General features: G+C 62.1%; 1 protein-coding gene across 3 annotated transcripts; it reads left to right on the top strand.

Annotated features, from left to right (window-relative positions):
* The first annotated feature begins 409 nt into the window (after positions 1-409).
* On the top strand, positions 410-13,732 carry Cbx7 (chromobox 7). Of its 3 annotated transcripts, none has more exons than XM_042697912.1 (6): positions 410-671; positions 2,598-2,641; positions 7,855-7,920; positions 9,039-9,105; positions 10,860-11,211; positions 11,390-13,732. In XM_042697912.1, exons 1-6 carry the CDS (start codon positions 603-605, stop codon positions 11,542-11,544), a joined length of 753 nt encoding a protein of 250 aa, XP_042553846.1. In that variant the 5' UTR covers positions 410-602; the 3' UTR covers positions 11,545-13,732. The 3 variants fall into 3 exon arrangements, with proteins under 3 accessions (XP_042553846.1, XP_042553845.1, XP_042553848.1); XM_042697911.1 differs by having other exon boundaries at positions 412-671; positions 11,387-13,732; XM_042697914.1 differs by having other exon boundaries at positions 422-671; positions 11,139-11,211; positions 11,387-13,732.
* The last annotated feature ends 632 nt before the right edge of the window (positions 13,733-14,364 follow it).

Genomic DNA, 14,364 nt, shown 5'->3' with positions numbered 1-14,364 from the left:
ACGGACGGTGATGCCCTTGACCTCCCCGCCCCTGCCCGGTTGCTGTCTCCCGGCCCGGTGTCGGTCCTCGAAAGGACTGAGGGCCGGAGCCTCGCTCTTAAAGATCACGTCCTGGCTAGGAATCGGGCCGCGGGAGGAAGCGCGTGGTCCGCCGCACCGCACCAAATAAGTCCCGCCGGGGCGAGGACCGAGAAAACCGGCCGGCAGCGCAGCGCGCGTCCGAATCCGCCGGACGGCTTGGGGGCGTGGCTCCGGCGCGGAGGGCGTGGTCACAGCGCCGAGGGGCGTGGCTGACCCTCTGGGCTCGAGCGCGGCCCCACGGCCAGCTCGCCGGCGCGCGCCCGCCCCGCCGGAGCCCCGCCCCCTCCCCGTGCGCGCGCGCGCGCCCGCCCGCTGGCGCGGAGGAAAACGTTGCGCAGGTTCAAAAATGGAACGTCGGCGGCGGCGTGAGGCAGCGCGAGGGGGTGTGCGCGCGTGCGCGTGCGCGCCGGGCCGAGGGTGACGGGGACCCCGCGGGCCCCAGCATCGCGCGCCGCAGCCGCGGCCCCGCAGCTCCGCCCCCGGCCCGGCCCGGCCCCGGGCCCGCTCGCCCGCCGCCCCGCATGGAGCTGTCAGCCATCGGTGAGCAGGTGTTCGCGGTGGAGAGCATCCGGAAGAAGCGCGTGCGGAAGGTGAGGCGCCGGAGCGGCCCCGGGACCCCGGCCGCGTCGCCTCGGGCCCCCGGCACCGCCCCCTCTAGGCTCGCGTGCGGGAGAGCGGGGCGGGCGGCCCTGCGTGGCCGAGCCCGTCTCTCCGGCCCGTGCCTCAGTTTCCCCGCCACCCTCCCTGTAGGGATCGCTCCGAGGTGCCGGGGCCTCCGGGGCCACGGGAGAGTTGGGACGGGGATGGGCCCGCGGGGACCCCGAGCGCCGTCCCGGCTCGCCCCCCACCTCCTCCCCTAGGCGTGGGGAAACTGAGGCCCAGGTCGAGGACACAACTCGCCCGCCCCCTGCGTGAGTGGCGGCGCTGAGCCTCGAACCTCAGGACCAAGTCCTTTGAAGAAGTTGGAGGCGGGACCTGGGGAAAGTCTCCCCCGCGCCTCGCAAGTTTTTCCGCCGGACTTTGGCCTCTCGGATCCCTGCCCCCCCCCCCGCAGTGCACACCCCGATTCTCCGGGGCGCCGCTCCCCTCCCCCGGCCGCCGCCCGCGCCCGGCATCCCCGGGCTCCGCCCCCCCGCCCTCCGCACCCCGCGAGCCTGCGGGGCGGCCCCGCGCCGGGACCGGGCACGATCGTGGGGAGCAGTGCCCGCCCGGGCCCCTGGCCGGGCGCGTCGCCCCGCGTCCCCTCCCCGGCGCTCCCGGGGAGGCCGGTGGGGTGGCGAGTGCCCGGCCGGAGGTCCACGCGGGCCCCACGCGGGCAGAGGCGGAGCGCGGGGCTGGCCGGTGCCCGTCGGCTCCCCTCCGCGTCCCGGGCCGAGGATCCTCAGCAACTTCTTCCTTCCCCGACGCCGCCTGGGGGCTCTGTCTTCCGGCTGGAGCTCCGACCTTCAGCTCCCTTCCCCCAGGGAGCGAGTCCTCCTGCTTACAGAGGATTAATTGAGTCCGAACAGCTCCGGCTCCCGGTGGCCAGCGGCCTGAAGCCGGTCCCCACCGCGGCCCCCGACGGCTCTGCGGGGAGGACTCAGCCACCTCCTGGAGTGTTAGAGCCGCGTCCTGAGCCGGGGCCCCCCTCCCTCCCTCCCTCCCCTGGGGGCAGGGGCCAGGGGGCAGGGGGCGGCTGCAGACTCTGGATGAATGAGGAGGAAATAGATGCCTTGGCTGGGCTGTGTTTTGTGGGGAGAGCTCAGGTGCTAGGTAGGAGGGAAGCGGTCTCTGAAGGAGGTGTCATGTCCGATCTCAAAGGTCTGGTGAAGAGGGGCTTCATCCACCGCCCGGGGCAGGGCTGACCTAAACTGGAGGCTGACCGGCCTCCTCCAGGGTCCTTCCCGGTCTTTCCAAGTGTGTACTGCTGGCCTGCTGAGCCTCAGCCAGCTGCGGGGACTGGAACTGTGGGGAATGTCTTAGGATGCTAAGAGGAAGCTGGGCGCTGGTGGCTCCTACCTGTAAGCCAGGCTACTCAGGAGGCTAAGATTTGAGGATTGCTGTGGTCAGCCCTGGCTTGAAAGTCTGTGAGACTCCCAACTGACCACCAAGAAGCAAGAAGTGGAGCTAGAATCTTTGAAAAAACCAAAACACAGAACTCATGGCCCTGAGTTAAGACCCAGTATTGTCTCTCTCTGACACACACACACACACACACACACACACACACACACACACACACACACACACACACACACACACACACACACACACACACACACACACACCAAAGGAAGAGGTGTGGCCTTGGCTCTGAGACTGCACACATGTCTATGTACATGTGGCCTCAGTTTCTCCAGGCTCTGAAGTTGGGCCTCACAGTGCTGTCCAGATGTGCTTGCTGTCTGTTGAGGCGGTGATACGCAGCCAGCGTTTGGGGAAGTCTGCGCTGCAGATGGCCGGGTGGGGGGGGGGGGGGGGGAGGGGGGGGCAGGGACAAGCATGTGTCTCACTGTGTCCATTCCCTCTCTTCACAGGGCAAGGTGGAATACCTGGTGAAGTGGAAAGGATGGCCCCCCAAGTAAGGCTCCTGTGTGTGTGTCTGTCCACCCCTCCCAAGCCTAGCTTTAAAAAGTTCCAGCTCGGACAGCTGACCCAGACTAGATGATCGGCTTCAATGGGCCTCAGTTTCCCCTCTGCCCACGGAGGTTTGAACACAGGCTGGCATGTGTGGGTGTCCAGCCTCTTCCACTCCAACTGCCTCCTCCCTTCCCCCAACTGCTTCTCCCCGCCGTGAGTGAAGACCTGGCTTCAGCAACGGCTGCTGGCCAGGTACAAGGGTCTCAAGGTGCAGCAGGTCCAGCGCTGGGTGAGGAGACTGCAAGTTCCAGTGCCCTGTCTGGAGAGGCAGAGCCACTGGGTGGCACTTCCCAGTCTACAGGGTAAGTTGCCAGTCAAGACAGCCTCGTGATGTGACTGAACCTCTCAAGATGAGCACACAGGCTCCGAGAGGGTAAGCAACTTGCCTCATGTTACCCAGCATGGAGGCAGAACTGGGAACTTGAACTAAGTCTTCCCATTTTCAAGCCTCTTCTCTTTGGCTTCCCTAAACTCCCATCCCAGAGTTGAGGATCTGAGCTAAGACCTCTCCCAGCTGCCCCGCCTCTTCTACCCACTCAGGGATTCTGGCTCAAACCCGTCACCTCCCTAGGAAGAGCTGTCTGTCAGGGTGGGGACGAACTAATCCGTTGGTATGTGGGTGCCCTGCCCCCCCCTTCCCAGAGACTGGCTCCTGGAAGCCGCCCCTGCCTTGCTGTGTATCAGTGCTGGGGCTTCTCTCTTCTGGAGTGGGGCGAGGGGCTGACCTAGGATTGAGTTCTAAGGTGCTCTGTGGGCATGGTGGGAAAGACAGCCCTGAGCATGAGCACCACTTGGCCTCCCTCTCTGTAAGGCGGGCTTGGTGGTCCTGGGCACGGGTTCCAGGTGAACCCCTGGCATCCTGATGGCAGCATGGTGGCCAGTAGGGACCCAGACAGCACCTGGGAGGGGGCCTCACTCCATCCCTTGGCCTCTTGGGGGGCTGGTCACCTGGAAACCCTGGACCAGTCCGCATCTGCTGGCCAAGGAGGGAGGGAGCACCAGCCAGGAGCTGAAGTCCTCCGAGCCCTTCTGTGTCTGTGCACACCCTGGTCTGCGTGCGTGCTTCTTTCTGTTAAAATGCTGAGACCACCAGGTGGGCCCTTCTGACAGATGAGGTCCTGGGAGCCATCTGACCGGATAATGTGGGTCTTCCTTCTGCCTGCTCCCAAGTTGCTCCCTAGATTCCAGGCCAGGTCAGCTGTTAGCCCCTGCCTAGACCCCCAGATGTCTGGGCTTCTTCCTCCTGGTCTTTGAGTTGCAGTAGGGAACCCTTCCTTTGCAGGTTGTTGTGAGGTTGTAGGCTGGATTTGCGGAGCCTGAGCTCTTGTGTGAATGTGCAGGCTGTGGGTGCAGGGGCTGGCTGGCCTCTAGGCTTGTTTTCCTGTTCGTTTGCCCCACACTGGGGACTGAAGCTAAGGGATTGCACTTCCAAACTGGATCTCAAAACCTCCTTAGTTATTCTAATGTCCTCTGCTGGGTGCCAGTGGCTCACTTACCTCCAATTAATAGCTCAGCAAGAGAGCAAGATCCTGCGTTCAAGCCCTGGTACTGTCACAAAAGAAAAAGAAAAAAAAAAGGAATAACGTTCCTGTAGTCTTTCCAGGTGGAGACATTGAGGCCCAAAGAGGGGAGGTCATCACAAGGATGTAGCTACTAACCGCGTGCAGTGCAGTGCCCACTCTTGCCATCCACAATGCCATCTGCATGAGGCAGTTGCAGCGGCTGTACCAGACCTTGCTTGGGGAGACAGATGTTGTGTGTGTGTGTGGTGGGGAGAGCCTGGGCCCCTGCATCCGGCCTCCCACCCCAGGGAGCCTTGTTGTCAGGCTGCTCTGCTAGGCTGGGAGCCTTGGCTGGGCAGTGCCAGCTTGGGCAGGGGGCCAATTGTCCTGCTCAGCAACACTCTTCCTCTAGCCAGGAAGACATCTAGTAATCACAACACAGTAGCTGTGATTAGAAATAACACTCTGGAGCCAGGATGCTGTGCAAGTATTGCCCATTTTCTTTCTGCAACAGTAGGCAAATGACTGACTTCCCTCGCTCCAGTAGAAGTGGCACAGGGCTACCTTCTGGAAGTCACCACAGATGGCGCAAGAGGGGCTGGGCCACAAGGCGTTACAATGTTATCAGCTGTAGGTGGCCTAGGTCTCAAAGACCCCAAGTACCCCACTTTCAGTTCCTCCTTTCCAGAGCCCTCCTACAACCCCACCCCCAGCCCCTCACCCCCGGTTGAGAACACCTTTTGTCCACTGTGATTGTGGCCTCATTCTTCTAGCAGACCTGGTTCGTAGAGCTTTAGTAATGCTTATCATTGGGACAGTAGTAACTAAGCTGCCGATCAGTAAGCCTCCCCACAAGCCAGGCATTGGCCCATGTACAGATGGGAAGACAGAGGTCCGCGGTGGGAAAGAGCCGGTGCCAGGGAAGACTTGAACTATGCCGTGGCATGCAGCTTACTCCACCAGAGGGGACCAGCAGTCTCCTTCCTGCCCGTTGGTCATTTTTTGGTCCACTGGATGTGCGCAGACCAGGGTCTGAGCACCCTGCCTTCGAACTCTGCATGTATATGGATGCCAGCTGTGTGACCCCAGGCAAAGACCTCAACCTCTCTGGGTCTTCATTTCTCCATCTGTAAGCTGAAGCCCTGCTGAGGATGGCCTGAGCCAAGTCCTCGACGCCAGGCCAGGGACAAAGCTTCTGCACTCTAGGTTTCCGAAATTGTTTCCGCTTGTTTGCCTTTCTTACGCGCCGCGCACGCCGAGCTAAGTGCGTCTAGTGGCTTAGCGTCTGCGCTCCACGCAACCCTATGGGAAGGGAGGGAAGGGATCACCGGACGAGGCCCCAGAGAGGTGAGGCCGACGGGCTCAAGGCCCGCAGCTGCAGCCTGGGCCTGGGCGCGGCCAGGTGCAGCTCCCGGCGCTGCGGAGCGGAGCGGGGCGGCCGCGTCCCCGCCCCCGTCCCGTCCGTCCCGGCGGCGGGAGCCTGCGCGGCCGGTCGGGGCGCGGCGGCCGCAGCTTGTTTACCCGGGTGGGGGCGGGGCGGCGGGGCGGGGCGGCGGTCACGTGGCCGTGTTTATCTCCAGCCGGCGCGCGCCCCGCCCCCGCTGGCGTGCGGCGTCCCGGCGCGCGCCCTCCGTGCGTGCGTGCGCGCCGCCGCCGGGGCGGGGGCGGGGCTCGGAGCGCTCGCTCCCGCGGAGGGCGTTTCAGAGCCCGGCGGAGACCGCGCCCGGCCGGGGCGCGCCCGCGGCGAGCCTGGGGGTCGCAGCTGCGGGGGGTCCCGTGGCTAGGGGCGGTGCCAGGCCCGGGTCGGACCCCGGGGACCCCGGGAGGACCCGCCCGGGACCTGGAACTCGGTCCGACGTGGATGGCCGAGGTTAAACCAGGGCACAGCGCCCGAGCTCCGTGCCTCAGTTTCTTCATCTGTGAAGTGGGGTGACTTAGAAACCCACCTCCCCGGAGAACGGGGAGGGCGAGGCGAGTGCCTGGCGGGGCCGCCCCTGCCCCAGGCCGGAGGGGCGGGTGGGGCCGAGGCCCCTAGTGTGGCGGGGTGGCTTTCTGCAGCTCGGCTGCACCCGCCCCGGCTCCTGGGTGAGTGGACGGCTGCGGGGGCAGCGTGCATCTCGGGGCGCCGCCTGCCCCGCTGCCACCCGTGCCTTGGTGTGCGCACACGTGTCGTGCGTCCGAGTGTGTAAGCACATACTCCCGCAATCCGTGCATAGATAGGTTGTACTTTGCATTTTTTATTTAAAAATATTGCACTTGCCAGGGGCCGGTGACTCTGTCCTGTTTGTAATCCTAACTACTCGCTGAGGTCTGAGGATAAAGGTTCAAAACCAGCCCAGGCAAATCCACGAGTCTCTCATCTCCAGTTAATTACCAGGAAGCTGGAAATGGAGCTGTGGCTTAACGTGGGTAAAGCACCAGCCTTGAGCACAAAAGCTCAGAGACAGCACCTAGCCGCCGAGTGGAAGCCCTGGGATCAGCACAAAAAGTAGATATTGTATTTGCATCTGTTCATAGCAATACTGTTTTTTTTCCATTTTTGGAAAAGTGTACTTTTTAAATGAAATTATTTAGACACAACATGTGAGCTGCTTGAGTCAGGTATAGAGGTGCACACCTGTAATCCAGTACTCTGGAGGTTGAGGAGGGAGGATGAGAGGTCCCTGCAGGCCTGGTATGTGACAAGACCCTGTCTCGAAAAGAGCTGTTTCTGGGTGCCAGTGGCTTTCTCCATTAGTCCTAGCTACTTCAGAGGCTGAGAGCTAAGGATCGAGTTTTGAAGCCAGCCAAGCGGGAAAGTTTCTAAAAGTCAAAATTTTAGGGAAAAAGAAAATCTAAGGGACACTTAGGCCCTGAGTTCAAGTCCCAATGCCAAGCCCCACCCCGTCCCACCCCAGCTGCTTTCAGACCCTGAGAGTAGCTTACTCTCCCATGAGTTAGCCAGTGCGCAGGTGTGAGGAGAGGGAGGGGAGGGGTCGAAGTGCTCGCTGCTACCCCAGCTCTGCCCTCTGTGTCCTGTGGTCTGGGGTGGTGATGGACAGATGTGGAAGCACTTGGGGACAGACAGAGGAATCCTGCACCACTGCATGGCTTCTATAGCCAGTGTTTATCAGATGCCAGTTGTGGACCAGGCCCAGAGCCTGGCCCCAGTGGCCCAGTGTGCTGGGGTAGAGGGAGCTGCCCCCCACGGTGGAGGCTGAGCACCCATCAAAACAGGAGAACACCAGAGCACTGTCCCAACCAGGCGCTGCCCGAGCGCTCAGTTGCTAGGCTCTATCCACACCAGTCTTACACATGCGGACGCTGGCGCACAGAGCTGTGGAGGAGGTGGCTGAGGGTTGCACAGCAAGCTGAGGGCAGGGCTGGGGTTCGGCCCTGGCTGTGGTTGTCCCAGGCCACGCAGGAACCCAAGCGCCCGGCGTGGATGTGGTGTCTATAATTTGTAGCAGGGCTCCGTGGACTGGGGTGTGTGGGCGAAGGAGAATTCTGACATCATTGGAGCCCAGCTGGCATAGGCTTGCCCCTCGGCATTGGTCAGTCACACCTTACTGGCAGAGCCAAGGCCGGTGGCTCTCGGCCCTGACCCAGCAGCCACAACCTTGGGAGCGCCAGGTGGAGGCAGGGAAGCCCTGACCCTTCTCCCTCTCCCCAGGTACAGCACGTGGGAGCCGGAGGAACACATCCTGGACCCTCGCCTCGTCATGGCCTACGAGGAGAAGTAAGCGCCCTCGGTCTGCTGCTGGGCCTGGCCTGGCCGGAGGGCAGGACGGGGCATCTGATGGCATAGTCCAGCCTGCTCTGCAGCCAGAGGAAAAGGGTGGCACCTAGGACCCCAGGCCCCTTTCCTGTGCTGTTGGCTGTGGCCTCCATTTCTGTCTGTAGCACTCTGCCCCTGGCATGGGCTTGAGTTCCCCTGAGGAATGTGAAAGCCGTGGTGTCCACAGAGGTGCCACTGGCGGTGGCAGCAACTCTGCTGGTGCAGGTCAGAGTCCCTGGAGATTCCCATGAAGGACGGGACCTCTGATGAGGTCAGCTGAGGCCTGGAGCGGGTGTGGACTGCAAGCCGGGCCTCTGCATATCCTGAGGGGCTGGGTCACAGAGCCCTGGGTCTGTGACACTTGGGCCATCTGAGACAGGGCGAAGAGCTTGATGTAGATGAAGAAACATCTTCCCTTCTCTGCTGCCTAGAAGACCAATATCTGACCTAGCTCTAGCCTTGATGCCCGGGCTGAGCCCCAACAGCCTGGCCTAGGGTCACCCAGCCATTGGGGGATAGGGGGAAAGCCTGGGTCCTTCATTCGCTGCTCCTGGGACTGTGTGGTGGGGGCTGTGGATTTGTAAGCAGAGGGAACTGAGGCACAGTGAAGGCCCTGATCTCTCCCGCCGCTTGAGCCCTGTTGCCCTGAGTCCGCGGTTGTGTTGTCCCACGGAGGTGTGGTGTGCATGTGTTCCTCTGTGGGAAAGGCACCCCGCAGAGCCAGGTATCTGCTGGGCACTGATACTGGCCACGCCCCATGCTGCCCAGCCAGTTGGTACAGTTGAGGCAGATTTTTCCTCTTCTGGTTCCTAGGGATCCCTGATGCAGGGACCCTCTGCTCTCACCAGCTCCCCCAAGAGTCAGGGAGTGGGGTTCATAGAGTTCTGTGCAACTCTCCTAAGAGTAGAAACTGAACTCTATTCCGGGGGGGCGGGGCCTGCATGGTCTGGGCTCCATGAGGACCCTAGGTCCCAAGGGAGCAGTGGAGAGGCTGGGGGTGGCCTTGGTGGGGATACCTTGCCTCCCCGTAGATGTCAGCAGTGTTTCCTTTTCTTTTGCCACCTGCTTTGCAACCCCAGGGAGGAGAGAGACCGAGCGTCGGGGTATAGGAAGAGAGGCCCGAAGCCCAAGCGGCTTCTGCTGCAGGTAACCCCACTACTGTGGGGCCTCTTCCCTCCTCCGCCCTGCCCTGCATGAGCATGCACTCCTGCTGAACCCCCCCCCACACACATACACACATACCTGGGCACTGCAGGGCGGGACACTCGAGGGCACCGCCCCAGGGAAGGGCCAGCAAAGGCCAAATGTTGGCTGGAGCCTGGGGCTGGCAGCCCCAGGAGAGGCACTGGCAGCAGGAAGGGCACATTTGTGAAGGGGTTGACAGCTTGCAATCTTGTGACTGAGGCTTTGTGATATTCAAAGTCCCCGAACACAAAACTGCAATATTCCAGAACTTGAGAAACAACACTCGAGAGCTGAGGGAGCTCGGGAGACGCCAGATTCTGGAGTAGAGCTTTGGGCTGGCCCACCCTCAGAAGCCTGGCCTTGGCGAGTGGGAAGAAACCTGTGGAGCCCCTCCCCGCCCCCAGTTCCAGTCCCCAGAGACACCTGGTGTTGGGGGCCTCAAAAGGGAGTGCAGGTTTCTGAGCTGGGGTTTTGGCCCTGTCCTGGGTCACAGTAGTCTGTGCTCTCCTGGACAGCTCATGGGGCCCAGCTGGTGCTTGAGGCCAAGGCATGGGGGGCTTTGATGTGCAACAAGGCCGAGCTGGGTTACTGAGCATCCCGAGTAGCCCTGTGAGGGCATGGGGGTGTGGCCTCTTCACGGTGCGTGGCTACATGGACACGTGGCCTGCTGTGCCACGTGCCCAGGGCCCTCCACTTAGGAATACCTCTCCCCTACCCACCTCACCTGCCAGTACTGAGGTTTGAACTCAGGGCCTCACACCACTGACCCCCCACCCCTCAGCCCTAGTTCTGGTTACAGCCAGGGTGTTGGGGAGCCCGATAGAATTGTTATATATGTCCTCTCTATGTGGCCATTCCCTTACCCGTGGGAAGATCAAGGAGCCAGCCTGGAAGTAAGTGCCCAGCACAGCTCCATGTGAGCCACTGCTAGTCTCCCTGCTTTGGGAGACAGCAAGAAGCTCAGGGGGGCTGGAGTTTGCCCAGGTTGCTCTGGGGAGAGGCTCCAGCTCTGCTCTGGGGCACACACAGAGCCATTGGGGGCAGGTTCTGAGCCTGCCACCCACACCCTGGGGGCCTCCAGGTTAGGGATGTGGCCTCAGGTCCATCAGAGCACTCTTGGGTGACAGGTGGCAGTGGAAGGTGCTGTCCCACAGTGACACAGGAGCTCCCCGGGTCTGGACATTTTGGATCCTATAGTCATACAGATTGTCCCCAGAGTCAGTCAGATCCCAGATCCCAGATGGCAGAGCTGCAGGCCCACCTTGGAGAAGAGGGTTGGGTGGTGGCTGCTGGCGCGCTCTTGTCTCGGCTCTGTCCAGGGCTGCTGAGGGCCGTTCACCTTGCTGCAGCTCTGCTGTGGTTCAGCTCTTTGCTTCTCTGCAGTGCAGGGTGATTCCTCACTTGGCTTCAGAAAGTCAGATTCTTACTCTAAATGCTGATCAGGAGATGGAACCCAGGGCCTTACACCAGCCAGGCAGGTGCTCTGGCCTGAGCCATGCCCCTGGCCATGGGGTGATGGGGCTACAATTTAGGCACCAAGCAGGTGGCCAAGCTGCGGGGGTGGGAGGGGAGCGGGGGAGGGGGGCTGGGGATGAGTGGCAGGCAGGCTCTGAGCCTGAACCGTGGGGCTGAGTTGTGGGGGGGACCGCACGAGCGGAGACGCCGCAGCTGCAGCGGGCCGGGCTGACCCACGGTGCCCTGGCTTCCCCCCGCAGCGGCTGTACAGTATGGACCTGCGGAGCTCACACAAGGCCAAGGGCAAGGAGAAGCTCTGCTTCTCCCTGACCTGCCCGCTCGGCAGCGGGAGCCCCAAGGGGGTGGTCAAGGCGGGGACACCCAAGCTGGTGGACAAGGGCCCCTTGGTGCCCGCCCTGCCCTTCCCGCTCTGCAAGCCGGGCCAGGCCCACAAGTACCTGCGGCTGTCACGAAAGAAGTTCCCGCCCCGCGGGTCCTACCTGGAAAGTCACAGCCACGGACAGGAGCTCTCCCCGCAGGACTCGCCAGCCCCAGACGCCCTGCAGGCGGCCGGCCAGTGGGAGCCTGAGGAGCAGCCCCCTGAGGAGGAGGGTAAGGCAGCCCGTGCCCTCGGGTCCCCCCAGCCCAGCCAGGGGGAGGGGGCGGGGGAGGGGGATCACACTGGACTCACTGAGCCAGAGCTGCCCAGGAGCCAGCGCGGGCGGGAGGGGCAGCGTGCTGCCTGGGGTCAGCCTGTTGCCCTCTGTGTCTTTGTCCGTGGCTGCAGCAGATGCAGACCTGGCTGATGGGCCCCCATCCTGGACACCTGCACTCCCCTCAAGCGAAGTGACCGTGACAGACATCACCGCCAACTCGGTCACTGTCACCTTCCGTGAGGCCCAGGCAGCTGAGGGCTTCTTCCGAGACCGTGGCAGGAAGCTGTGACCCAGGCTCCCACTCTTCCTCAACTGTTCTCTGGGGTGTGGGGTGGGGGACCCCAGAGACCAGGAGGGGCTGGGGCAGGGTGATATTTCAGTGGAAAAGAAGACCCCCCACACACAACCCTCCCACCACCCAACCTTTCTCGGTGAGGGATGGAGACAGCGGGCCTGGAGAGCCCCCGGCCCAGCCCCGCCTGGCGGCTGGCATGCTAACATCACCCGAACCTCCCTGTCTGCTCGGGCTGTATGGTGGAACTGGAGGCTGCTTTGATCTCCAAGGACAGGATCAGATGGAGGCCTTGAGATGGCCAGGCAGGGTCCTGATCCTCCAGAGGCTTCTGCCCTTCTGAGAGCAGGCTGCCCGCTGAGCCCCTCCTCCCCAGCGGGCATGGAAGCGCCCACGCGTATGTCCAGCCGCACACCCGTGCCCGCCTCCTTCAGAAGCTGCCGAGAACACAGGGCGACTCGGCACACGCAAACTTGCCACGGAGCCCCTCTCTCCACCTTGCATGCGCGTCCCATGACGGGATCTGCCAGCTCTGCTTGCTCAGAGCCCAGGGTCCGGGCGTGGAGGCCTCCTAGGCTCCAGCATGCAGATCTGGCCAGGCCACCAGTGCCACTACACGTGTGTGGCTTCTGAGACAGCAGGACCTGTCTTTCCACAGGGTCCTGTCCTTCCCGGCTCAGCTCTTCCAGCCCCCCTCGCTTCCTGCCCTCCCCTGTGGCTCAGCACCCCCGGGGGGTGGGGGAGGTGGCCACCAGTTCTCAGGGCAGCCCTCATCTCCTGGACCCCTCCTCCCCCCCTTCTGTGTCCCTCAGGCAACCTGAATGCCACCTTGTCCCCTGTGGAGGTGGAGTCACTGTGTGTGGTGGGCCAGGCTTGCGTCTGCCAGGAGCGGTGCTGCTGTGCCGGCTGGCGGGAAGGACTCCTACCCCAATCCTGTGGGGGCAAAAACGCAGATGGGTGAGGGCCCAGGGGAGCAGGGAGGCCGGTCCCCCCACCATCGGCGTCCAGGTGGACTGGACACTATGGCTGGGGGCCCAGCACTGTCCCCTGACTGCTGTGTCCCCAGGAAAGCCAGCAGAATGTGGGGCCCAAGGCCAGGGCAACTTCTCCCCTCTTCAGTTCCCAAACCAAAGAGCGCCTGCACCCATTGTGTTTGGGATGCCGTTAGCAAGACCTTCAAACTCCTGGGGCTCCCCTTTTTCCTTAGTCTCTAGTTGTCCAGGGTCAATTCAGTGCTTCCATTGGGGGACAGCCTCATCGCCCGCCCCCAGCCCCAGAGGTCAGATGGAGAACAGAAGAGCGGGCAAGGGGGGGCCTCTGCCTGCTCGGGGGGCCCCTGCAGCTCAGGGCTCCTCAGAGCAGGATCTCAAGTAGATTGAGTGTGTCTCCCCACTTCGGGGCTTGAGGACACAGGCAGCTTCCAGTGGAAACCACACTCCCACCCCCAGCCCTTTCTGGGCCCCTCCATCTGGGTCCTGTGCGAGCGGGTGGGCAGCTGTTTTCTGTCTGCTGCAGCAGCAGAATGTGTTTTTCCTGTCTTTCTGGCTCACGGGAATCCGTGGCACAGGCTGGGCCCGCTCTCCAGAGGCGGCTTTTCCAGCCCAGGACCCAGTGGCTGCTCAGACCCCAGCAAGGCCCCAGCTCAGGCCAGGTGGATGGTGACCCCCCTCTCCATAGCCCCTACAAGGCCAGTACTTGGATGGGAAGGGGGCCGGCAGCCGCCCGACTGCCTGCCCACCCCTTCCCCCCCTTGAATGTAGAGGCTGCGCTGGTACTTGGCTCTTACCGAGGGGTGGACTAGAGGAGGGGTCACTTGCAGTGCGTGGCCCAGCCCTGGGCTCCGTGGTTCTCAGGACGGTGACTCCATTGCCAAGTTCCTCCGCCTCCGCTCCAGGGAGGCCAAGCCACTGTGCTCTGTACAGTTCTGCTTTATAAGTGGTGGTGCGGCCGCCGGTCTCAGCACAAGACGCTTCCTTGCACAGTGAGCTCCGAGCTTAGACTACATGAATGTATTTGGGGGTGGGGCCCGGGCCTGCCCTGGGGGAGGGGGTCGCGAGCGCAGAGCACGGTTTATTTTTGTACTGATATTGGTAAGAGACTGTATAGCATCTATTTATTTAGATGATTTATCTGGTAAACGAGGCAAAAATTATTACAAATACATTAAAGACGATTTTAAGACGTTCTCGGGCATTTGATCTCTGCTTCTGACTGAGGGAGAAGCTCCACGCTCCTGAAGCAGTCTGGGACCTGGGCCCAGCGTCTGCAGCTTTTGTGGACAAGATCTTTGACAGGACAGGTCACCCAGACCCTGCTTTCCAGGGCAACTAAGACTCTTCCAAACACACTTTGCCCCTACGTGAGACCCCACGGTTCATGCAGCACATGACAGAACGGGCATGGGGCCAGCCCTGAGCTACACCACTGAGGTGGCGTTTCTGGTGCCCACACACCGAACTTGTCTGATGGCCTCCCCTCCCGTTTCTGTTTCCTCCAGACTATTGTTCTGCCTGGACTGACTCTACACCGCAGTCCTCCAGGGCTCAGCAGAGTTTAGATGTTTAAGATCACCTAGGCCAGCGCTGGCGGCTCACACCTATTATGCTAGCTACTCAGGAGGCAGAGTTCTGAGAACTGCCATCCAAGCCAGCCTGGGCAGGGAAAGTCAGACTCTTCCCTCCAATAACCACCAGAAAACTGGAAGTGGGGCAGTGGCTCAAAGTGGTAGAGTGATAGCCTTAAGTCAAAGAGCTCAGGAACAGCACCTAGGCCCTGACTTCAAGCCCCCTGGCCAACTAAGAAAAAAAAAAATCACCT

This window comes from Dipodomys spectabilis, unplaced genomic scaffold (assembly GCF_019054845.1).
Source record: "Dipodomys spectabilis isolate Male_0828 unplaced genomic scaffold, ASM1905484v1 ptg000230l, whole genome shotgun sequence".
NCBI classification, from domain to species: domain Eukaryota; kingdom Metazoa; phylum Chordata; class Mammalia; order Rodentia; family Heteromyidae; genus Dipodomys; species Dipodomys spectabilis.
Note: the sequence above shows the minus strand (reverse complement) of the source record. Positions and strands in the feature narration are given on the sequence as shown.